Source organism: Aplysia californica, unplaced genomic scaffold (genome assembly GCF_000002075.1).
Source record: "Aplysia californica isolate F4 #8 unplaced genomic scaffold, AplCal3.0 scaffold00192, whole genome shotgun sequence".
Lineage (NCBI taxonomy): Eukaryota > Metazoa > Mollusca > Gastropoda > Aplysiida > Aplysiidae > Aplysia > Aplysia californica.
Window position 1 is genome coordinate 285,851 of NW_004797462.1, and position 26,334 is coordinate 312,184.

The 26,334-nt window shown below is 37.8% G+C and overlaps 2 protein-coding genes across 4 annotated transcripts in view; one reads left to right on the plus strand and one right to left on the minus strand.

The window, feature by feature from the left end:
- The window catches only part of LOC101853788 (aquaporin), a 6,775-nt gene extending 6,238 nt beyond the window's left edge, over positions 1-537 (plus strand). The window contains exon 4 of the mRNA XM_013082749.2: positions 88-537. Coding sequence (XP_012938203.1) covers positions 88-286 — 199 coding nt within the window. The 3' untranslated portion in view covers positions 287-537. The remainder of the gene's footprint in view (positions 1-87) is intronic.
- Positions 538-4,644: 4,107 nt separating this feature from the next.
- Positions 4,645-25,265, minus strand: LOC101845548 (dual specificity mitogen-activated protein kinase kinase 4). 3 transcript variants are annotated; one of them, XM_005098720.3, is made up of 12 exons: positions 24,982-25,265; positions 21,402-21,594; positions 20,175-20,238; positions 18,622-18,735; positions 17,960-18,079; positions 17,132-17,251; positions 16,679-16,730; positions 14,526-14,653; positions 13,866-13,943; positions 13,316-13,458; positions 10,766-10,811; positions 4,645-8,585 (listed from the first exon to the last, which is right to left on the minus strand). In XM_005098720.3, exons 1-12 carry the CDS (start codon positions 25,220-25,222, stop codon positions 8,466-8,468), a joined length of 1,419 nt encoding a protein of 472 aa, XP_005098777.1. In that variant the 5' UTR covers positions 25,223-25,265; the 3' UTR covers positions 4,645-8,465. The 3 variants fall into 3 exon arrangements, with proteins under 3 accessions (XP_005098777.1, XP_005098776.1, XP_005098779.1); XM_005098719.3 differs by having other exon boundaries at positions 24,976-25,264; XM_005098722.3 differs by lacking the exon at positions 24,982-25,265 and adding an exon at positions 23,284-24,285.
- Positions 25,266-26,334: the final 1,069 nt, after the last annotated feature.

The following is a 26,334-nucleotide window of genomic DNA, read 5'->3' on the forward strand; positions in this document are numbered from 1 at the left end:
GTTGGGGGTATTTTTTTGTTTGCTTTTGTTTTGTTTTATTTTATGTTTAAAAGCACCTTTAGTCTTTAATGTACATTACTTCTCCAGATCCCACGTCTCCGGCCCATCCTTAAACCCGGCCCGGAGCTTTGGCCCAGCGGTGATCGCTTCATTCTACAACATGGGCTCCGAGGTGTGGGACAACCACTACGTGTACTGGGTGGGGCCTATCAGCGGAACACTGCTCGCAACCCTCTTCTTCAGGTTAGTATACATGTCTATACACTCTTGTGTCTCGGTAGTGTGATGGGCGGTGGCACTTGTGGCGCCAGTTCAAACCCCAACGCGGCAAGTCTTGAACTTTTCGTATTTCAAATATTTCATTAATTCAGCGACTTTCCGCTATTAGATCTTAATCTAGTTGCTGGAAACGTAAAGCAAAAAAAATAATAAATCTTTAAATTAATATAGGTTGTCCCCCCACTCACATAGTCTGCTAAGGTTCTCTATACAGTTTAAAACAGCTGAGGTTCTAAAGTTCCATCGCCCCAGCAAAGATCCAAAGGGATCTATTGAGTGTACAGGTCAAGATGGTGAACTAAGGTCTTTATCATGGTTTCTTGCGTAACCTGTAACGTTAAGGCCAGGTGTGCGAATATTCAGGGTCATAGACTTAAACACCATGTCACTTCAATTACCTGATTCGGAAAAGGTTGTGGCCTTTTTGAAAATCGCTACCCTAGAATCACAAAAGTTCTATCTGAATCTGATCAGTATCTTGTTTTGAGAAATTTGTTGTAACAAAAATTGTTTCACAACATGTCAACATTTTAATGCACTTTTTAAAAAATATCTTGATAACATCTCCGAATAATCTTACGATTTTGATCGAGCAGATAGATCATTTGGTTTCTAACCTCATGGTCTTAGTAGCTCAAAACAGCCAAAAATGTCAGCTATAGAACTTTGCAAACTACGAAAAGTCAGATCCGAGGCAAGAATTTATGCTACCTTGCAGCCATTCTGTTGCAGGTTCTGTTAGTATTTACAACAAGCTTCGTATTTATTACAATAACGCCTTTAAATAATGGAAGACCGCCGAGAGAGAGAGAGAGAGAGAGAGAGAGAGAGAGAGAGAGGGGGGGATAACCCATTTTCGATTTCTTACTCCTTAATATGTTTTCCGTTGCTTGCAGTCTACAAAAATTCCCGTGTTTACAATAAATAGTGTCATCTTTGGCATAACTATCATTCCTAACATTGACATTGCAACAAAGTACCTATTACCCTCTTTTCTTGCTCATAGGCTTACTAACACATGGCGATGATTAAACAGAGACCTACTCAATACTGTGCATTCTCATACTATTCACACAGAACAGTAGAACAATGACTGGTGTCAGGTTATCATATGACTTGTTAGTAATCATAATTTAATTCAAACGGGGTCAAGCTGACTTACTTCAACACTGTCGGGCTAATGTCTGTCCTTTTAATAAATCATTGCTGGGTATATTGTCGCGGAAATGTGTCAGTTCTTGTACTCAGACCCGTATTTTATGGTGGTACAGCCACCTCCCGAGATCTTTGGGTTTCTTGGGTTTTGTAGACCTATCCTTGAGTTATGGAGTCAGTTCTAGAGTCGAAATTCACCGCAGTCGCTTTCCAGTCGCCACAGAGGGAATGATAACCTCGCAATGAAATCTTGGTTTTCGATTTTGTGCTCCCCCTCTTACGCGTTTTTTAAAAAGTGCCACAACTTCTTAATACACAAGAACAAGTTGCCGCTTCTATGTTACAGTATGTTACAGAAACACTGAACATGGATTTAAGTTCAAGGCACAATGGCAGAGCAGGTCAAGAAGATACAATATGACATTTGTTGTGCTTTTTTTTTGCGAACACTTGACTTAACATTAAGTTAAGGCTACTGGCGCGCAGATGTACAGGGCCATACACAACAGTAACTTCAGTTTCCTGATCCTGATTCAGAAAATGCTTTGATCTTTCTGCAAATGTTAAATCCGAGGCAAGCATTCATATTCATGTCACCTTATAATCATTCTCCGGCCCCATTAGACTTTACAATGAACAAGCTTCGTGTTTATTACATCAATACTAATTTTGTGTTTGGATTGTCAGACAAATGGGGGAGCACTGTTACTAAGTTAGACTTTCTTCGTGCCATACTGAACTACGATGACGATGGTTTCTTTTCAAATCTCCAACGGCACTTTCTCACATTTGGATTGTTGATAGATTTTTTTTTCATGGTTCTCTTCCAACATAGTTTGGTCTAAATTATACATTGTCGTGTCATTGGGGTCTTTCCTCTTTTTTTCGGGGGGGGGGGGGGGGGGGTTGTTTTTGTTTTGTTTGGTTGGGGGTATTTTTTTGTTTGCTTTTGTTTTGTTTTATTTTATGTTTAAAAGCACCTTTAGTCTTTAATGTACATTACTTCTCCAGATCCCACGTCTCCGGCCCATCCTTAAACCCGGCCCGGAGCTTTGGCCCAGCGGTGATCGCTTCATTCTACAACATGGGCTCCGAGGTGTGGGACAACCACTACGTGTACTGGGTGGGGCCTATCAGCGGAACACTGCTCGCAACCCTCTTCTTCAGGTTAGTATACATGTCTATACACTCTTGTGTCTCGGTAGTGTGATGGGCGGTGGCACTTGTGGCGCCAGTTCAAACCCCAACGCGGCAAGTCTTGAACTTTTCGTATTTCAAATATTTCATTAATTCAGCGACTTTCCGCTATTAGATCTTAATCTAGTTGCTGGAAACGTAAAGCAAAAAAAATAAAAAATCTTTAAATTAATATAGGTTGTCCCCCCACTCACATAGTCTGCTAAGGTTCTCTATACAGTTTAAAACAGCTGAGGTTCTAAAGTTCCATCGCCCCAGCAAAGATCCAAAGGGATCTATTGAGTGTACAGGTCAAGATGGTGAACTATGGTCTTTATCATGGTTTCTTGCGTAACCTGTAACGTTAAGGCCAGGTGTGCGAATATTCAGGGTCATAGACTTAAACACCATGTCACTTCAATTACCTGATTCGGAAAAGGTTGTGGCCTTTTTGAAAATCGCTACCCTAGAATCACAAAAGTTCTATCTGAATCTGATCAGTATCTTGTTTTGAGAAATTTGTTGTAACAAAAATTGTTTCACAACATGTCAACATTTTAATGCACTTTTTTAAAAATATCTTGATAACATCTCCGAATAATCTTACGATTTTGATCGAGCAGATAGATCATTTGGTTTCTAACCTCATGGTCTTAGTAGCTCAAAACAGCCAAAAATGTCAGCTATAGAACTTTGCAAACTACGAAAAGTCAGATCCGAGGCAAGAATTTATGCTACCTTGCAGCCATTCTGTTGCAGGTTCTGTTAGTATTTACAACAAGCTTCTTATTTATAACAATAACGCCTTTAAATAATGGAAGACCGCCGGGGGGGGGGGGGGGACAAGGACTCTACTTCAAACCACAAATGACACTTCCTAGCATTTTTTGGACTTTTGGTAGAGTTTTCATGGTTCTCCTCCACCTCCAACTTCGTTTTGTCATATCGGAGATTGATATACAAAATAAGTATTACCAAGCGTGTCGTTTAACCATCAAATTGATCGAAAACAAGTCTTAGTGCAATGTACGTGCACACAAATAATGAATGGCCTGTTTCACTTTTCATCTCAGGGTAGTCGTCAGGCCCGACGACTTGAGGACTCCAAAGTTTTAAACAGAGGTCAACTCCTCACAGAAGATATCGAAGGACTTATCTCCAGGTTTTGGAGACACAGAGAGAGAGAGAGAGAGAGAGAGAGAGAGAGAGAGAGAGAGAGAGAGAGAGAGAGAGAAAGAGAGAGAGAGGGGGGGTGAGGAGAGAGAGAGAGCATGTGAGAGAAACAGTGTGAGAGAGACAGATAGTTGAGATAGACATGGAGAGAGGGAGAGAGAGAGAGAGAGAGAGAGCGCATGTGAGAGAGAGAAAGAGTGCGAGAGAGACAGGTAGACACGGCCAGAGATAGGTAGACATGGATAGAGAGAGAGACAAATAGAGATGGAGAGAGGGTGAAAGAGAGAAAGAAAGAAAGAGAGAGAGAGAGAGAGAGAGAGAGAGAGAGAGAGAGAGAGAGAGAGAGAGAGAGAGAGAGACAGAGATAGAGAGAAAGAGATAGAGAGAAAGAGACACTCTCCAATAGATTCAGTCCAGTACAAGATGTGTACTGCTATATAAACAAAGACAAGTAGCCTGTAAGCCTACTATAAAACAAAATGACATGTACATACTGAAGAGAAAAGGATCATGTCCACCTCATAATTTGCTTCATTAAAATGTGTCTTTATGAATTAAGCTTGTGTCTTAAGCAAATCTTAATTTTGTATGCAAAAATATGCTTTGCATAAATTTTGCATGACAAAAACTCTTACAATTTTGAAAGCTATATAATTAATATTTCCCTGCAATTTTGCAGACTAGGAATTCTTTTGTGTAAACTTAGAAAGATAGAACCTTATGGTGATATTGACAGCAAAGAATTCTTTCTGCAAAGTTAGCAATGGTGTCCATTTTTAAAGGACATACTTAGTGTAAAGCATGTATTGATCTACACTGTACAGTTAATGTGATGAAAAATAAAAACGAAAACTCAAAGGATGGGGTGTTCATTTCTTCAATTACATGTATTTTCCAACATTCTATTCACAGCAGATTTCTCAACAGCACCTGCCATCTGTCAGGACACTGGTATCACACACACAATCCCTCACACACAGTCACTCACACACACAGAAATACACATACCCCCTTCATACTGGCGTCACTGCTGAGAGCAATTTGCAATCTTGATGAAAGACTGCATCTAAAAGTAAAATCCCCAAAACAAAAGATATGTTGGGAACATCATGAATACATTTGTTTCCCTTCTGTGCATGTTTATTCATGAGCATTGGGAAACATTATTTTTTTTGTTTATTTTTGTTTTCGACTGAAAGTGCAGAGCCCTACTTGATACACAATATTGTCATCTTAAAGGCTGGCACTTCCCCCATACACATAATGTCTAAAAATGTAGACAGACCGAGCTTTGAGTCTGACAGACAATATGTACTTAAATGCTATCAGTTAACATGAAAGTGGGAGATACTTACCAAGGCTTATACTTATATATATAAAACCGTAATGAAGGACACACAAAAACATAGTTTGGGAACCATCCCATTATACAGAAAGCTTCCCCTTTCTTCCACTGCCACATTGATGATTAAGGAGATGAACATGTGCTGGCCTCCATATCAAAGAATGGCGAAAGCTTTTTCAAGCTAAAGAAAACATCATTTGTTCAAGTCCGTTGAAGTTATGCATCCTACTAGACACATATACGTCCTGTCAAAAAAAAAAAAGAAGCGAGGAATGACAGTGAGCAGAGAGGTATTATTTCAGAGGCGAGACAAAAAAAAACAACAACCCACAAACCTCCAGCCATCCATCCATCCATTTGTAATGTATATTCCTTTGGGTTGTTTATAAGAAAGTCGCAAGAAAAAAACTAATTAAAGAAGAAACATTGAAATATTTTCTCTCACAAAAAGGAATCCTATTCAAAATTTCCATTACTTCAGGGTGCAGCAAAAGGTGCATCGTTAACTGCGTAAAAATGTAGGAATAAAACATTGCATTTGATTTATGGCAAATATGATTGACAACAAAACAAAAGGACACATACACCTCACATCTGTTAAGATTACAAAAATAAATGATTAGTGCATAAATTACTCTTAAGAGACACGGTTTCCTTTGTACATAAATTGATTTATACCTGTACTGAGTTCCTGTTTACATCTTCTACTAGTAATCACATTAGTACAAAATTAAGAACACAAAAAAATCAAAATTTAACTACATTGTTATATATAATATTGTTCACTTCACAAAACTGATCTGGATTTTTTGTAATCAACTGTTACTAATATTGTGCACTGGAATAAAAACTATAACCACCAGTTATTCTTATACATCTCTTTTTGATACATCAAGTGTAAAAAATATGACAATTGAACAAAATGCCCCAGGTACTCTCTGTGTTCTCTTAGCACAGGCCAAATATCGTCTTCTCTTACGACCCCGCAACCAGCTTTGTGCGATTAAATGTCTGGCAGCCTACATTAACTTTGAAATACATTCCAGAGAACAAATTCTTATTTAAAAATAACTTATCGTTACAGACAGCGCTAAATGGACAATTCTGCCCAGAAATCAGGGCAAACATACAAAGTTACACAAGCAACTGGAAAAGTCTTGACAGTGATAAGCTATGCAATGCTTTACAAGTACATTGAAGCGTAAAAACTCCAGCTACTTCAACCGTGTGTTATTTTTTTCTAAACAGAAATTCAAAAATAGACAAGATAAAAAATCGTTTGACTTTCTTTTCCTTTTTCACAAAGCTGGTCAGACATTCTCAGTAGCATAGCTTAATTTCCGGAAAAAAAAAAGATCTTTTTCCCTCTCACTTCAATCAGTGGTCTACTCATCGCCATGATGAATGAAACAGTTTGAGCTGCCATTGTTTAAAATGCTTTCTCATGGAAATAACAATCTTGTGTGGCTAGAATGAGTTCAAACTTTGCCTACTCAAATATACTTTTCATATCATGCTGTTTTACTTTGAAAACTACATTCACTTATACAGTACTACAAGTGGAAAAAAGACCCTTTCAGTTGATGTAGTTATATTATGGAATGATTAATCAAAAAAAAAAAAAAAAAAAAAAAAAGAAAAAAAAAAACAAACAAAAAAACAACAAACCCAACCCCAGAGGGGCAGGGGGTTACGGTTGAGACCAAACGATGAGCATTGGCATTCATATATATATATCTCATTATGTAGAATAACAGTATACAATCTAACTTTCATTCAAACACATAAGGGCATTCGCTTAAGGCCTGGTTTGGGACAGCATGTAAACCATTCAATCATAATACTTTCAACAACAATAAAAACAGTCAGTAAAAATGACTTCACCAGTCCGTGTCTGTCATCACATCTCTGACAAGTCCATTTTTTGTTGAACGGATGACAATAAAACTGTAAGCATGAGTCTCAACCAGGCATAGACAACTTTTCAGACGATACACATGAACCCTTCAGTCTACATAGCATGCATACATACAATGCAAATATTGCTTATAACCAATGGGTGAATAATTACATAAAACCATTACAAAACATTTATGTGCATACATTAGTCTTTTTCAATTGTCTCTGATGCGTCATCACCCACACAAATCTCTCCCTCTCTATCTCCGCCAAGCACGCATCACAATCTCCAACAAACATAAGAAGGAAGTGACAGTAGATACTGACTCTACGCATAAGACAATGGCATGAACAGTTGGAAAGAAGCTGCTTAACCAATGAAGTAAACAATCTAGAGTGATTATGACATAAGATCTCGTATCCTCCAGCCAAAACCTGTTCTTCACCTCCCTCCAGCCCAACTCACAAAGGAAAATCACAACCAACATTTTTCTCTGGCCATTTGTGTGAAATCTCAGTAAACACAAATAAAATCTACAATCCTCTCCTCTTACTTAACATGAACACCAACTGATACAGAACCTCCATTCCAACAAATCCAACCCATAACTGAAATTGAGTTATAAACACTTCATGGAATTTATCTCAAACTCTCTCCCCTATTTTTCAAATCCTTGCTTAGGCCATCTTGAGGATAAGAATTAAATCTTTTCGCTTATTTCTTCTCTTCATGAATCCTTTCAACGCAGTTGAAATCATCAGCCAGGCCACACTTGAATCCAGTTTCTTAAGTTTCCCATTTGAAAACTCTTGAGATTTTCTCTTAGAAGTAAGAAGTTAGAGGAAACAATGAAACAACCAATCAAAGAGCACCAAGTCTGCCTTGAAGCTACAACAAAGTAAGAGTCCCCACAACATCATTTCCTACTAAAACAGCAACTAAGAGAAGGGACAACACACAATACTCATCATCCCTTTTTTTTTTCCAAAAAAAGAAAATTAAATTAAGGACAACATAACAGTGCTACATGTCTTTCAAAATTTCCATAATTTACTGGACTGAACAAAGAAAGCAATGTTGACACCACTTACAGTAAAAACTGGAATATTGTACTGAAAGTCTGAGCGATTATTGGAATTTTGAAAATTTGCAAATACATGGCATTCCAAAAATATGTTGAATTCTAGCTGACCTACTCTCAGGAAAGGTAAAGTCACCTTGGTGTACAGAATAGATTTGTTAAAAAAAATTATCGCAATGACAGAAATAAAACAAAAGTGAAAGAAGCCATCAGCTCACTCAGTAGTCGTCACCATTCCCATCATTACATGATCGTTGCTTCGACGTGCTTCATAATCTGCCACACAGGCCCAGGTATGTGTTGTGTAATTCAACAATGGAGAACTATGTATAACTTAATAGGCATCCCATTCACTGTTAAGACAACGGCTGCTCACAGGACAAGAGACTCGAAGAGGACATTTGGTCTAAGACTGAGCACACGTAGGAAGCCACGTCCACCCCCATCTCCTCATGTCTCTTGATGAAGGGATCTTCCTGGGAATGCATAAAACAAACAAACATAACTTCAACAGTTCTTGTCTGTTTAGACAAATATTTCCCCGACCCCACAATTTTTTATCTTACATTTGCTAAAAATAGAATTTCTGGGGGAAAAAATCTTCGGGGAGCTTATCCCTGACTTTTGCACATATCCTCTTAGCAAAGGACACACACAGTTAAGTACTTTAAAAAAAGAGTGAACTGTAAACGAAAACGTTACAAGTAAGGTTCAAGGTTACTTTTTTCTTTGAGGGGGGGGGGGGGGGGGGGGAGAGAAATATACAAGGACGATGGATGTTTGGAGAGAAGGAGCAAACCATCCGCAAGGTGCAGGTGTTTTTTTTAGCTAAAAAATACAAAAGAAACCACATCAGTCCTTTTCAATTTGACTTCCTACTCAAAGCAGAATAATAAACATTAATGTATTCCTTAAGTAACTACGTGTCTCCTGCAAAATTACAATCAGACACAACATTTTAAAGCAAATTTCCACACTCATGTAGAAGTAAGAATGCTATTTATTTTTCTTTTTTCAAAAAGATTCCTCTCCACATTACTGCCAAACAAAACCATGTAAGCACCTGCACAGCATGGCCTTTTCTCTTTGCTGACCATGTAAAAGAGGCATGTTTGATTTCCACATGGCCAAAATATTATATTGAGAATCTCCGTCTTTGTGCTACAACACATCCCATACAACCAAGGACAGACCTAACTGGCTAAAGAAGGGTCAAATGACACCACCTCATATATGATCTGAACTTTGCACTGGACGGCATAAAATATTTGTAATTAATCAGTCACAAAACCATATTCAGCTGCTTGTCAAAAGAAAGCAGATGGACACAGATGTACTCTACTGACGAGCAGGGAAAGCCAAATCGACCTGTTATTTTAATTAAATCATTACGCAATCCCATACCATTTAAAATTACTACTGAAATTTGTACTGATGCTTACACTGATTTTTTAAAGTACAGTACTCAGAGATGTCACTAGAGTTTGATTAAAATGCCTGAATTTTTTGCGGCAGGGCGGTAGACAGTGATTTAGAGAGAAAAGTTACAAAAAGCCTGACAATTACATGTATCTACAGGTACAAGCAAAGGAAACAAGAGCCTTTCAAAGTCCTCCTGGCTTTCACGTGACATAAATTCCTGGATTGAATGAGAAGAGCCTTCTTTCCACTACTTCCATACACGATTTTAAAGTTGCAAGATGTTCACCAAGCAGCACCAGCTTCTTTCAACTTGTGACCATAATCTGACAGAAAATCGCCATTGACCACTTTTTCCTCCAACCACGACCAGCTGAATTTGTTTTTCACATTTTCGTTGATCTCGGTCACATTCTGACATCCATTTCGATCCACAAACTTCTACTCCATCTCAAAAGTCACTTGCTGCACAAACTACTTCATCTAGACCTAGATCTAAGTCTAGTACGAAGAATAGTCGCAAATAATATGCCCCATCGGGAGAAAAAACGATCGATGTGTTTTTAGTTTTAGTAGAGGGTTTTACGGCGCTCGCAACTGCATTAGGTCATGTGAGCGCCAGAAGTTTAGAGGTGTTACCAGAGAGTAACAAACATATAAAAGAAGAAGGGGAAATAAGGACCATAGATAGTTGATAGGAAAGAAGAAGCAAACCACGTGACACCAGAGCACCCACTAACCACCCACTAAACGATGTGTGAAAACTGTAACAACACAGAGAAGACAAAAAGTAGTCTTCCAGCACATTTTGCTTCGACAATCAAAACGAAGAGAAAGAAAGATTTCCATGTTGAAAATGAAACTTCCTTCGCCAACTTTGTTTTGAAAAGAGTACCTTGCCTTTCCGGTATTGATGCATGCATACTTGGTCTAGGCTAAAGGCTTTGCTATTAAAACTCTCTTTGCCGGGAGACTTCCGGCAACGTTTTCGTCACTGCTTTGCACTTTTTGAGTCCAGCAAAAAACCCAATAATTTTCCCGATTTCGATTTCCGGCATGAACTCGGCTCTCTTCAGGCACGACCTCAACTCAGGTGCCGGAATTTTGCCGGCAGTTTATTAAATACCGGATTTTCCGGAAAAGTGACATTTCTGAGTACTTATGAAATTGAATATGAAAGGATAACTTTAGCAGAAATCGATTTTCAATACCGGGATACAAAATGTACAAAACTTACCAACAATCTATTGTACTTTGGTCGTTGTTTGTCTTCCTTTGTTAAGCTGCAAAAAAGGAACAAGATTTCAATGAATAAAATAAAGTCCATAAGACAATAAAGAAATGCAGAAAATGACAACAAAGTCAAATGAAATACCAATGCCAAAGAGAACGAGACAGCTAAATGACATACTTAGGAAGCCTTAAAGAGAGGATGTGGAATAGAGAAAATAAACTGATAAAAACTGAAGACAGCAATCCCAATTTTCTTAACTCTTTATCTCCGGCAAGCCGCTTCCAGCGCCTCCCAGTCGGAACCGCTGTGCTGATGAGCTGGCAGCAGCTCCGGCACATTCCTTTACGAAGACTTAGACTTAGACGTCAAAATACTTTTCAGCAATTGCTGAAAACAGGTCTCTTTTACCGGGAGTCAATTTAGTGACATATATGCCATTTTTAGATTTTGTACCAAAAAAGTACCCTCAGAGATAACGGATTAAGATAGTGCACTGATGTCACCAGCTCTACCCCATAATTGTCTGTACTTTGGCCATATTATTAGATTATCTCAAATCCTTTCACACGTAAAAAAAATTTTAAAATAAAAAATGAAGCTGCTACCAGTGGTGGTCGGAGGACAAAAATTTGGACGGGTCTTAGGTTGCTTCCACCTTTTTACCACCATATAGCAAGCAATAAGAACTAAACAGTGATGATTTTTCTACACCCATGTGAGCGTTGGCATTTTGAGAACCATTCAAATGAGAAGAGTCACTTTTGTCTTCCATTTCTTTGTTCTATGTTAAATTCTTCCGAATGGTGGAGATGAAGGAAGCCGTCTCACCTTCAAATTTCCTCATTTAATTTTCATCTAACGAATAAGAGGCCTTATAGGTGGTTCGACACCATTTACAACTGTTAAATCTCAGCGGTACAATCACAAACATGCACACACAGCACTTCAAACATATTCCGTCTATGAGTTGGATTAGATGTGTTGTCGAGGAAAGTAGAAAGCCTTAACAAAGGTCCAGTGAGCGCATCGGTAACTGTGTCACTGGGGGAAAGTGTGTCGTAAACTTCCCACCCCATTGTCAGGGCTAGGAGAGCATGAGCCCTCAGTACAGAGTTCTTTTTAAAAATCTTTTAACTTTTTTTTCTCTTTTTTTTTAGTAAGAGTTTTACGGCACTTGCAACACAATAAGGTCATATAAATGCCGAAGATTAGAGGTGTTACAAGAGAGTAACAAACACAAAAAAGAAGGAGGGGAGATAATGACGATAGATGTTTGATAGGAAAGAAGAAGCAAACCACACCAGAGCACCCGCCAACCACCCACTCTAACTTTTTACAAGAAGAATTTAAGGAAGGGCTGTGGGAACAGGCTCATTTTGCTGAGCCCTAAAGACATTTGATTGGCTGTTAGGTTACTATTGTTGTAAGCGGTGGCATCAGTGATTGGAGAAATGAGCAAACCGCCAAGTTGATTACTCTGTATTCATTGCGTGCAATTATAAAGATGTCAACTGCTCATTTTGTTATTTAAGAAACTTTTATTTACTTTGGGAAAGAATCCGGGGGTGGGGTGGGGGGGCTCAAGCCCGTGAGCCCTTCACTACCAACAACATGGGGAAAAAATTTCAGTCTTTGGCCAACAACCTCAAGAGAGAAAGAAGTGGACCATAAAGAATGTCAGTACTTTCATATTTATTCCCTTACCTGCAAACTCAATAGCGATCACAGAAGTGATTTCTCCTGTGATTCCCACAAAAGCCCACTAAAATCTTAGGGGGGAGCTACACCTGAAGGCTATCTCACTTATTAATGCATAGAAAGGAGTCTTAAAAAGCACAATCAAATTTGAGAAAAAAGTTTTATTTCCATGGATAGGGCGGCCATATTGGATTTTATTGATTTGTCTTACATAGTGAATACCGCACTTATTGCTCATGGAAATTGATTGTTTTTTTGCATGCGTGTTAACAAACATTAGACCTAAAAATTTTGTCTTTTTTTTTCCTAAACGAATTAGAACATTTTTTATTAATTTTTTCCTGAGGTAGTATTCAAGTACACTCAAGACACCACCAACAAAAAGCTATTCCACATATCAAAAATATTCAAGAGACAAATTTTTAGAATTAGATCTCTTCATTCAGTGAAAATTTCATGAAGATTGGAAGAAAAATGGTGGAATTATTAAATAAAGTATAGAGAAAAGTCTCGTTTTGAGAAAACGGCAGATAAAGAAAGATAAAATATTGACTTTATGAGGAAATGGGGGTGACAAACATGTCCAGTATGGGAAGAAATGAGGTTTTTGGGGGTTCTTATGTGATGAAACAGTTGTAGGAAAGACTGAGGAAGCTAAAAATGCCTACAAGTCAAATTCCATAATTTTGAGCCGAATCAGGACTTTGGGGGGGTGCAGCCCCCCCCCCCCCTTTATTTTTGTGCACTTAACTTCCTAAAGCCTACTTGAGATGCCCACAGCTGACTTGGACAAAATCAATACCGATTTTTTAAATTGGAAAAAAAGCAGAGCACAAACAGTACAGACTCACTTACCAGGTGTTGATAAAAAGTACACATTCTTGAGAAAACATGCCATCACTTGGAAGTCTTGGGGCAGAACCCTGTACAACTTGCTGCAGCTGGTCAAACACACTTGACCATTTGGGATATGGAAATTTGCCAGTAGTAACTTCCATCTGGAAGAAATCAGTAAAATAATGCTGACTTACATCACATATTAAAGCAGGTATTTCAAAATTCACGGGGCAAAAGAATGCTTTGAAAAAACTAGAGTACCAAAAAAACCCCAACCTCCATACATTTGTGGTCCGAGCAAGGCATGAAATATGGAATTACATGTACTATTACTGTACGTACAAGCAAACTCAAGAGCCAGACTTATATACATTGCAGTATGAAGGACAAACACATTACACATAACTCAATACGACTTATTAATGTTCATTAACTTGAAAAGACAGCCGTAGCATTGTGAAATCTCCAACAGAGAGCCATGGGCAAAAATGCTTCATCAGGCCGAACTAATTCTCAAGCAAAATGATGTAACTTGCAAAATGACGGGGCATTTGAGAGTCTTCCTTACCAGAGTTATTCCTAGACTCCATACATCAGACCTCACATCATAACCTCGACTGGAAGCTTTTGGGTCTATTCTTTCAGGCTGAAAGGACAAAGCAAAACGCTCAGCAAATATTGAAAAGACAAGGACAAAAATATCATGGTACATGTATAACTACTATTGCAACTCAAAACATGTCTGACATGATCATTTCCAGTAGCTGTAAGTAGAACAACGCACAGTATTAGAATGAGAAGTTTGAATTAATGGGAGGGGAACAAAGGAACAGTTGTTGAAATATTCATATGAAGTAGAAACCCAAAACACAACCTATACTCAGATAATAAGATTTTACTTTTCAGGGCAGCTATCCAACTTTGACAAGACTTTTAAACAATAGAACCAGTCCGAAAGAGACAGGTTGATATTTTATCCCCACAAAAGAACATTTAAAGAATACAATAAGAAATATGAAATTTTGAAATCTTTCGTTGGGCTGAAAACTCCCTTACAAGTAAAAATTGGCCTTCGCATTAGTACCTAATGGTACAAGAAAAATATATTCAGCTCAAAACTATTTAGCATGTAATAACATTTATGTAAGATGACAGACAAAACAGGTGACATCTTAAACACAAATATCAACAGGGGCAAATACAACCAGGAAAGCCTCTAAAAACTCACAGCCATGTACGGTCTACAGCCAGCATCTCGACTCTTTGCAATAGAATCCACAAGATGGCCACTGATACCAAAATCACATAATTTGATGTTGCCCTTTCTGTCTAGAAGAATATTGGACGGCTTCACATCTGTGAAAGAGTAGAAGGAACACTTGTTAAAAAGTTCAAAGTTCAAATTATGAACATTAAGAAGCCAAGGCAGTTCAGCTGGGTTTTACATTACGGTAAGTTGGCACAATAACATGTTGCATCATACTATGACATAGTAGTATTGAAAAAGAAACAGAATGAGCAGACAACTCCAGTGCCACCACAAACCTTTAGCAAGACAAAATTCCTTTTAAGGACATTAGTGAGGGACTGACATAGAAATGATTGTTGGATAAAAGAGCACACAGTAATTTCTGAAAACTGAAAGACCATCAGTATGTATTAAGTCACATCAACTAAATACACATGATTCACGTAAAGAGAATGCACTTGCAAATCCAAAAACAATCAGAAACCTAGCAATGTATCACCCTTGGTGTATCAAATGACGGATTTCATGGTGAGGACCAACAGGTTTCCCCCTTTTTTTCAGAATTTTGAACTTTTTCAAAGGGTTATGTATTTTACATCATTGGAAAGGTCTTTTAAAGATGAATTTAAAAATGTTAGTTAGAGAGACAGCAAAGGCTCGAGAAAAAAGTTACTTTAAGAAATGTAGCCTTGCCTTGGTGCCAGACAACACAATCCATAAATATCACCAAATTTGGTTTAATAATCCATTTTATCGAATTCATTGACCACAAAAATCATTACATTACAAAATAAATGAAAATATTAAAACTAAAAATGTTTGTTTTAGTAAGAGTTTTACGGCACTTACAATACAATAAGGTCATAGAAGAGCCCAAGATCAGATGTATTACAAGAGAGTAACAAACACAAAAAAGGAGGAGAAATAAAGACGATAGTTGTTCGATAGGAAAGAAGGAGAACACCACACCAGAGTACCCGCCAACCACCCACTAAAACTAATAATAAACAACAGACAAAGGAAATAACAGAAAAAGAAAAAAAGAAGAATTCAGTTGAAAAAATGTCTCCCTACGTCGGAACAACCTATAAGACAACGAAATCATCATCGCCACCAATCTGGACCACTCAAAGTATTCATCGGCATCAAACAAGGCGATCACAAAAGAATGTGCTATTTTTGTCCTATTTGTTAACTTCCTACACGTGTTACATGTTGTGTTGCAGTCTTTCAATCAATATTAACATTATAACAGAAATGACAAATAAACGTCTGTATCTGGGTTGGATTTGTCATGGATTCCGACGGTGTGCTTCGGATGTAGGAGACTTATAATAGAAAAACAAGGAAAACACCACAAAACCTCCACCTCATCGAAAAGGACCCTAAAGAATGAAAGAATGGGGCCAGACTTAAGTAGTTTTTAGCCTTAGCTTCGTGGAAAGTCCTATGGATTTTCAGAAAATCTCTGAGAAATGCTGAGTTCGACTATAAGATGTGGAAGACACACAGGGAGGGGTGCATCAGAACTACTCTTAAATCTACTTAAAATTTCTTCAATTTTCGAAAATTATGTCCAAAACCGACGTTGAAATGAGTATCTCGTAGTCTGAGCATAAAAACTTACATTCACTTCGCTTTTGGAAGTAAATTTGGCACTTCATGTCCAGTCAAAAAGTCGGATATACACGATTTTGGACCACCATTTCGCTGTCCATTCCCATTTAAAACTGAAGCTAGATTTCTTATTTTTTCCTTATCACATTAGAAAAACATATTTCCTGCTTGTTATAGCCTATTTTTGAGAAAATCTAGCATAATATGCCATTTAAAAAGAAAATTGTCAGCTTTGCGAACATCGGGAAACGCCGTAAGTCTAAATCCTTAAGTCCATGACACAGTGACGCAAAAAAATAAAACAAAATAAACAAAGTCAACACTTGTTTTTATTCTCTAGCTTATTGGGCTCAGAAACAAACAAAACAACACAAATTGAACACCAAACAGTCCAACAGGAGAAACTTATTTAAAAAAATAAACCACTGGTGTCTCTCACACCCGTACCGTGAAATCTGCCAAATACATAACAATAAAGTCAAACAAGACTAAACTAATTGCTAACTTAAACTTACCTCTATGAATGATTTTCAATTTTTCCTTCAAATAATTTAAAGCTTTTACAGTCTGAAAAGAAAATGAAAAATATCATTAGAATACACCTCTGCAATTACAACCCGTTGCAATGAAAATGAAAAGAGCAGTTCAACAAATAGAAACTGATCAGTTTAATTAAGGAGATAAAATCATACATTCTCAATCTAATGATAAAAGCTTCGTTAAGTACAAAGGCTTGTTCAAAATACAGTATTCTACCTAAATCAACCTAAGCATCCCACTCTCTTGAATCAACAAAGGAAAAATTATATCTTACCGAGTGTACCCAATTGATTTTATGCCACTTTTTATTTTCAGGAATTAAAAAACTGATATTTAATTACATTTGCTATCAACTTGGAAGTCACTTCTGGGTCTAAGAAGAGACAGCAAAAGTCTAAATACAATAATTTGGGAGACAGGATACATACCGCAACCGTGATTTTCCCAATAATTTCTTCTGGAATGAAAGCATGCTGCTCTGTGTAAACAAATTTGTAAAACTTGTCTAATGAAATATCCATGAGCTCCATACATATCCAGCAATCACCCTGTATAGAAGAAAAAAGAAAACTTATTGAGAACAATTCTTCGTAAAACCATGTTACACATTTCAATGCTAAGCTTATATTCAGACCTACCAACCACTCCGTCTCTAGATAAAGGAGTCTCCCTTTAAATCATCCCTAAAAATTAGGAGTTTGGGGGGGGGGGGAATTAGAGTGACCAGAACTATGTTACAAAATTATGGTGGTAAAATTAATGTGTGCTGCAAATACATGCAAATAAAAATGTGAAAACTAAAAGGCATTTAAGTTGCATACCACTTGATGAAAACAGAATTCAAGGAGAAAAAAAAATATTTTACACAAATCTGGTTAGGGTCCTTCGAGGGGAAAAAATATAGGTGAGCTCCATATTAATTAGAGTACTTGGCAGGTCTGTAACATTAAAAAAAGAAGTCTTTCTAGAAAAAGTATACAAAAACAAAATGGAGAAAATGTTACTAGACCAGTAAATATGAGCACTCACCTCCACCTTCTTTATGTTAATGAAAGTTAACATCCAGAAAACAGGGACTTTCAGAGTTGCAACATGGCCAAAATGTCACTGACACACACTTAGGGTATCAACAAACCTTAGCATTTCAAACTTTGATATAAAAAAAATATAATGGCAAGTAAAAATGCAAAACTAAACAGTTACTTAAAAGTCACTGAACATTTTCAAAAATTAAATAAAGTGAAACTCCCACATACCTCTTTGAAAAGGGCCCCAAAGAATTGTACAATGTAAGGACAATCATTGCTCCTCATGACGACATCAAGGTCCATCAGCAACTGTTTCTGATCCCGCTCTTCCACAGTGGATCTGATGCGCTGTGAGGAAAAGGATCCATTAATGGATTGGAAACACGTACGACTTACTTTCCCATTGCTCCTCATTTAAAAAGGACACAACAGAAATGTGGAATAACACAGAAGCAAATATGTATAAATAATATATATACGCATACATTCTATTTCAAGGTACCAAGTAGAAAAGGCAAAAGCTCAGTAGCTGCAAAACAGATGACTGATAACAACAAAGATTCTGAGCCATATTACAAACAAACAAAAAAGACCAGTCACAAAAGGACACTTGAAGGCTGTGAGTTAGGAAGACTCATGGAACCTCAGGTAAATGAATGAATTCAGAGAATCACATTAAGCCCCCCTCTATACAAAGCAACAACGGATATTCAGCTGCTCTCTGAGTATTACTTGTTTCCCCCATCTCCAGTGCTGAGAACAACTTGAACACAAATGCATATGATTTATGTCTTATTATTTCTTTGAGACAAATAAAATTAATATAATTTGCCATACTTAAAAACCCACACTAATCTTCAAAGAGTGACACTTCATACAAGCGATCTTACCTTTACAGCCATGATTGTGTCACTTTTCTCGTGTATCATTTTGTTGACAAAGCCATAATTTCCTCTGCCCATTTCGCCCAAGTCTTTTAAGTCATCCGATGTAAATTCAAAGGTCTGAAACAAGAGAGCATAAATAATATCAGACCCAGAACACAAAAAAGATACACCACTTACAGACAAAATGTTCTATTTTTGAAATTCCAAACCAAAAGCAAGACTAAAAACCACATTCTAGTACTTTGAAGAAAACCTTCAAAGTAAGTCAAATCAGTTGAGGAGCAAAAATGGTACAAGTTTTTGTTTTGCTATTAATCAATTTTAGTACACTCAACTACATTATAAAATCCATAAAGTTTTTGGCCTAGATGAAAACATACTCTGACATTGAGGAAGTTTAGTTTGTTACAACTGGCAACACAGGAAGTGATGCTTTTACATCAATGGTTGTTGGTACACAGAATGATTTACAGCATCCCCCCCCCCCCCACTATAAGTAATCATTCTCAGGTCTATGCCCCTCAGTATAAAGGCAATGCCAAGCACAAAGAAGACTATAGAAAAGTAACTCACTCTTCTGAAAGTAAACACACAAAAAATAATCTGATGTGCTAGCCACATCTAAATTTAAAACAAGTCAACAAACTTTTTTTTTAAACTTCTCTTTTGCTCCTTCACCAAAGTTTGATCTTGCACAGCCTAAATGTTCTTGTCGGTTTTGCAAGGGTCCCCTCTAGTTCTGGTCACCCACAAAATACTTCATGAACACAGGGATGAATCATACATCTGACTAAGAAACTCATATCAAACTTACAGATATCACTGGGATGCCACTCAACTTTTTTTAACACAGCTGAAACTCAATGCGCCACGGTCTTGCTAACATATGAATATCAATTTGAAACGCAAAGGTTTTTAAAAAAAAAATTATAGTACAGGGTTTTACGGCGGTCGCAACTGCATACGGTCATATGAGCGCTAAGGGGAGGGTGTCAACAGAGAAGTCTTTACAGGGAATCAGACTTTGTTCACCTCTCTAGCTTCAACAGCACAAGGTCTGCTTCGACTATCAAGGCACCCCAAAATAGCAGGTAACAAGGGAGTGACAAACATACTAAAGAAGTAGAGGAAAATGACAATAGTAAGGATCAGGGAAAAAAAGCAGCAGTTCCCTGTAGTAGATCAGGCACAGTTATGAGCATGACATGAGTCAGCCCATTTACAATTCTACTATGCTTGAACGAGATATGTCCCCCCTTTTGGAATGACCTAAAGACATTTCAGTAAATGGCACTTCCCCGGGGGGTAACTCAAAGGGTGTATATAGAGAGAGATGACAAACAAACATAGGCAATGGGTGAATATAGAGTCTTCGTTTTTCCGTTGTTTGAACATTTGGCGCAATTTGTTATGTGTGTGTGTGGGGTTGTTTTTTTCTTTCCAACTATAGATTCTATCTCGATCTCAATAATGGAATAGCGGATCAGGATCAAAATACTGGAAATACCGGAAAAAAGCAGAGAAGTGGCATCCCTGATATCAGTGAAGACTCTTACCACTTCAGGTGAAATCTGTAGCTTGCCAGTTGATCTTTCTATGCCTCTGGATCGTAGCCTCTCACTGAGAAGAGAAGTCAAGAAAATTTTTGAAAATCAGATTTTTCGAGAATGAGCAACTGCTGAATTGCCTTTAATCTAAATTGTTGCAACTTTTTACAATATTTAGAACACTATGCTCAAGAGAGTAAAACAGTATTGCAACTAAGTATTTGTGAAAGTTAAAGACGAGTTTCCATTTCACACAAAGGTAAAAAAGAAAAAAGTCCCACCAGCATAGAAAGTGAAACTTTAGGATGACACAAAAATCTAACTAGTCAACTCATCTTTGAAGCAGCAAAGGCCTAAAGATAATGTTGCCAATATACAAATAAAAAATGTAAGATTTTTCAAGAGAAAAAGAGAAAAAAAAACATGCATTTAACAAAGAATTTTCACAAAGCATCTCTCAACCGACTGTAGACCTGCAGGCCCCTGTAGCACACTATTGCTTGGAAATGATTATATGTGAAGCAACGTGGTGAAATCAGGCGCTTGTCAAAATAATGAAATCAAAGAAACAGGCATTTTTCAGCCAGTTTGGCAATTTTTATTGAATTTCAGTTTTTTGGCTCTACGTCTTTATGTCCATATTATATAAAGCACATTGTTGTGCTAATTTGTCTGAAAAACGCTGATTAAAGGCACAAAATATGTAAATTTTCAGTTTCCAAGGACTCTCAAGCTATTGAAGTTACCGAACTTTGGTGGCCACTTTTCGCTAACTTTTAACACTGAAACCAGGCGACTTCCTCTCCTTCAATCAAAAATATCTCAGCTTCTATATTTAGATAAATGGGTAGGCCTATTGCTTTTATTGAAAGTATGGGAAACGAATAAAGCTTTAGACGATACCAATAATTCCACATGACCAAAAATTGACGAGCGCCCGATTCCACCACGTCGTGACATATATATATATATAAAATAAGACTAGTATCATACCTCTGTGGGCATGATACTTCTGTTTTTGGTAAGTGTTTTATGGCGCTTGCAACTACATAAAGTCATATATGAGCGTGTCGTGTGGAAACATTAGTAAGCATTTTCAGTTTGGTATTAATTTTGAATTTTTCCGGAGGGGGGGGGAGCAGCCAAAACCTAATCTTATCAATTTTATGACCACGAAGGGAAAGATACTTTGCTTCCTTATTCTTGGAATGTAATGAATGAGAATAAAACACTCACATCTGTGTGGTGTGGCCAAGACCTGCCACGATGGAGGATGAGCCAGATGGTGATGGTTGTCTCATAGAAGTGGTGGTGTTGATGGTATTGACAGGCGGTGGTGGGGCAGGGATGGGGACGGTAGGAACACTAGCCACTGTGTTGTTGTCACTATCTCCTCCAAAGTCCAGCCTGAGGCTCTGGCGAATCTCAGCTGTGGATATGCAGTGTTCAAGAAATCAACAAGATTGTTCATTTGTTTGTTCAAGAGAAACAACTTTCATTGACTTCACAAAACGATGCTTATTCCCCAGTCAAAGAATTTAAATTTAATGTTTTTCACCCCTATTGGTATCATTTAGCAGACAAGCTTCTCTGATCATGCTTGTCAGGGCCACCAAGCCTATTATAGAGATCATGTGAGACACGACACATGCATTCAGAACGACAGGCAGAGTCGATAAAACTATTTCTCTGATACAAAAAATCAAAATCATAAAAGCTCTATATGTGCCATGTAAAGGGCCTAACCGTAGCCCAATAAACACCAAATATCCTTCTCCTGTACTGTAAAAAGCAAAATAATTTTAAAAGGACAGCAAAGAAGTGAGACTTACATCACCTGTGGCACCATCTACATGACAAAAAAAAAGACACATAACTACCATCAATCAGCTGACAAAGTGAGAAGTTAAACAACATGGTTAGAATTTTTCTAAAACGTCAACAGCGAAAAATCATCATAGCAGTTCTAAGACACTGTTTCAATACAACCTCAATCCTTTAAAAAAAACCAATGAATGAGGAACAAATTAGAGAACATTCTGAATCTGAACCAGCAGCTTGGAAAAATTAAAGAAAAATAAAACAAGAAATAACATTTTATTCTTATAGCACCATGTAGGCTATGGGTTTCACCACTATTCAGGCATCAAAACATTTCTGAGCTTTAAATTTAAAGCAAAGCACAAATTTCCTTTCAAATAGCATAAGACACATTTTTTTATCAAACCAAAGGTGAGTTGAGAATTGAATCAATTTAACACTGACTTCTCAACATTATAATCCTGAAAATGCAAAGCATTTTTTCGACATCAGAAATGTATGTCAAGTACAGCAGTTTAGCAACACCCATTTCCATAAAAATTAAATTCCTTTGTTGCGGTACAGTAATCCAGTACTAGAAGACTTTTCAAACTTAACTGAAACAGAACTATACCCATCAGAAAAAAAAAAACACGAAGTCACTATATATATCCGAATGCTCGGGAAAATTTATAACCTTGACTTAGAACTATTTCTCCGAACGGTTTCCATTCTCTAGATTTTTTGGTTATTTCCGAGATTTAGGTGTCACCTCTTTCATTCTGCCATTATGCAAGGACTGGGAAGAAGCATTTTTTTTGCATCAAATTCAATTTCTAGAGCTAGAGATTTTTTTATGTCTGAATATTCAGATACTTCAATTGTGGTAGGGGCAACGTTTCCAGACTCATTTGAAAATGCCTTCAAAAGGTTACTGCAAGAAAATAAGACTGCTCCACTTTGGCACAACCTATTTTGCATTTAGTCACCCCAAAAGCAAAAGTAAATCCTTCATGTAAACCCAAAAAAAATTCTCTCCACGCCCCCCCCCCCCCCCCCCCCTCACACCGTTCACACTCTCTCTCTCTCTCTCTCCATTCGCAAATAATCAACAAATCTCAAGAACGGAAACCGTTCAGAGAAATAGTTCAAGTTTATTTTCCCGAACGCCCCGAGAAATAGAGCCGGCCTAACAAAAATCCCAACAACAGAAAACAAAACACCACCTGAAATAAAAGGGCTAAATATTTTGTTGGCCCACTCATGAGAACAAGGTTTAACCTCCATCCACACAACTTATAAAAGTTAAAACACGCACCTGGCAACTTGTTTTTCTTCTCTCGCATCCAAGCCATTATAATGGGAATCCGTGTGCTAGGAAATGATCTACAACTTAACCACAGCGTACACTCTACTTTCTTAAATTTAAATTCTGATTGCTTTTCCCATTATTCTCTAAAGTCTAACCTGAAAGCCTTCTGAAAATCAGTTCAGACTTCAAAATGTACTAGATCTAGTAGAGAACAGAAAAATGTCTAGGCCATAAAAAAGAAATAGGCAATACTGTACAACAAGTTAAACACCACACAAAATTTTACACACTTCCTCTGAAGAACCAACACCTGTGGAATGCTTCAAGGGGGTCATAGGGTCAAATTTAAACCAATTACATGACAGATGTCTTCTAGAAACAGGGAATTCCCCCTGAACTTATCCTGACTTTCAGGACCCAAGTGTGACCAAATGGCTTATTTTAGTAACTGCCTAGCCTAGAGGTGGCATGACAGGAAGTTAAAGCTTAGCTCTGGTCCAGTGAATGTAGGGTAAGCACCTTGACTAATCTGTACACCCCCCCAGCGACACAAACACAGGCACATACCACAGTAGCCACCGTCAGGGGAGGTGCGTCTCTTACTGAACTAACTCTGAGCTTAACTTTTTGAAAATCTAGAGATCTTGATCTCATAACTTTAGTATGATATTTCGCTGACTTGCTAAATTGTCTCATCATAGAATGGAATCAAAGAACATGTTAACAACCTAAACAACATATAGAGATTCTAGATCCAAAAGGAAGCTTGCCGTGCCCAAGAATATGTCAGATGACAAACTTGAACAAAAGTGTCCTGATAGTTTTTGATTAAATCCCAAGTTTATACAGAAAGTAAGTGTGTGACTCGAATCCATTTTATTAAAAATATTTATTAATGACCGCATCGTTTGACACAGCAAAGTAAAAAGGCTTTCATTCACAACACTGGAAGGAAGGTGCAAGTGTTAAGTCATACATCATACAGTCATTATGGTTCTAGATCTAGATCTAGATATAACTCTATTTCATTCAAATTCCAGTGTCTACAGGCATTGAAGAAAAACTTGCCCTACATTTGTCATTGATGATTATAAAAGCCGCTTTTGGTAGTCATATTTTAGATCTAATCTTGATCTCTCACAGGAGAAACGTTTTAAAAGCCCTGATCTTCACTGAGAAGATTTGAAGAGAAACTTTGAAGGATTTGGCATTGTTTTGGTCGGTCCTTCACCTTCATTTTCAGACTCAAGATTCTTGTGTGTGTAAATCATCTTCCAGCAGAGTCCATGCAATTGATTTCACAACAGAACATTTGAAATTGAATGGCAGAATTGAGAGTACTGAATCATAAACTAGACATAAATTTTGCTGACAGAAGCAAAATCTTTGATTTGTTTTGATACCTATAAGTAGTATAAGACTATCACCTTTAAAAACAAAAGGCACTGATCGGGAAAGTGACGAGAAAAACTTGCAAGTGTGTAATTCAAGTGTTGGATTGTTTTGTTTGAGTACCGAGCCGAGCCGCGACGAGTCTCCGAATGTGATCACAAGAAAAGGATGACCGACACAAGAGAGAGAAAAATGGAATGATACTATGGATGGCAATATATCCTTGCAACATCTTTACAGTTAATGACTCATCAACAACAAGTCGACAACAGGGAAAATTACAACGGAGATCCTGTGTGAACCCACCGCTACCTTGGTCCCGGCTCGAGGCCGCCATCTTGGAGTTTAGGCTGAAATTTGCCAGCTTTCTGGAGGCTTGCTGGGCAAGATTCTGCCCATAAACCGACTCGTTCTCGGGCCAGCGTCTAGGGGCAGTATCTCGACGTTCAGATGAAAACACTCTTAGGCCATCTCGAAGAGCGTTAGGACGCCTAACTTCATTTCTTTTCGATGACTCATCGATGATTTCGTCGGGAAAATCCCTTGACGTCATCGGGCTAACGTCTCTGCTGGCTCTCACGAGACTGCGAGATTCTCCGTGACCTCATTTGGGTCAACATTTGACCTCAATGTTTATAGCGGGGGAAGGGGACATGAGCGGGAACGAAACCCCTTACTAGTACTAGAGGGACTTAACAATGAAAATAAACGGAATTATATTGTTAGCTGTTATTCCCCATGACAAACGATTCGTTTTGTTTGTTTTAAATTATTTTATTAGTTGTTGTATTAATTGTTGTTGTTCGTTTTGCCTTTTGAGAAGCACAAGACGATTTTATACCTCTATTGAGTAAATGACAATAGAAGTCTTTCAAAATATGAGGGCACAGATCTACTGAAATGATAAAAGCTTCAGAATGAAATAGCTAAGGGGGTTACGATATGTATAGGCTACAAGTTGATTGACTAACCACTTTTTTTTTTTAATCACATTTTCACAGCTGATTTGTCAAAAGTCATTGAACGGGGAGGGGCTGGATGTGTATTTATTGCGGGGAAGGGGTAGAGGATGTGAGTAGGGGGGGGTGGGGGGTGGAGAAGGATTAGGTGTGCCACCAGTCGAGTAAAGTATATCAATAAATTTATAATGAACACAAGAACAATCCCTGGGAAGTTCGATGCGATGGTATAGTATGGCTGAATTCTGGTAGCCCAAAACTGGACAATCAGGATTGGAGACAGGGCAATCATCCACAGACAGCCGACACAGGCAGCCGAGGAGGGTTAGAAGAAACTCCCAATTTGGTGGAACGTTTACACAAGACCTCAACAGTCGAGCAGGGACCAGCAAAATTTTTTAGTGGGCAGGATAACAAAGAGAATGCAAAAATGCATCAGAAAAAAATTAGTAGGCCTATCGATACTAAGATCAATACCATTGTAGAGACTTAAAAAGACGTCGCTTTGTGAACTAATTGGATTGCTTTGCTTACATGTGTGAAGCCACTTTGTCGTCATACTATCAAAAAGATGTTCACACTGCGCAGTCGCTGTTCCACGGGCGGATTTTTTTCTTCTGTTATTAAAATACGGTCGCTCATCCCCTGTCTTCTGTCCTCCGTTCTAGACCTCCAGCCTTCCCCAGTACCTACAGCATGGATTTGA

Coding starts and splice junctions, on each gene's coding strand:
- LOC101845548 (XM_005098719.3), bottom strand. CDS start 25,222: ATGACGTCAAGGGATTTTCCCGACGAAATCATCGATGAGTCATCGAAA. Junction 17,252..17,959: donor TTGGGGCCCTTTTCAAAGAG/GTATGTGGGAGT, acceptor TCTTCTATACAG/GGTGATTGCTGGATATGTAT. Junction 13,944..14,525: donor GCTGTAGACCGTACATGGCT/GTGAGTTTTTAG, acceptor TTGTCCTTTCAG/CCTGAAAGAATAGACCCAAA.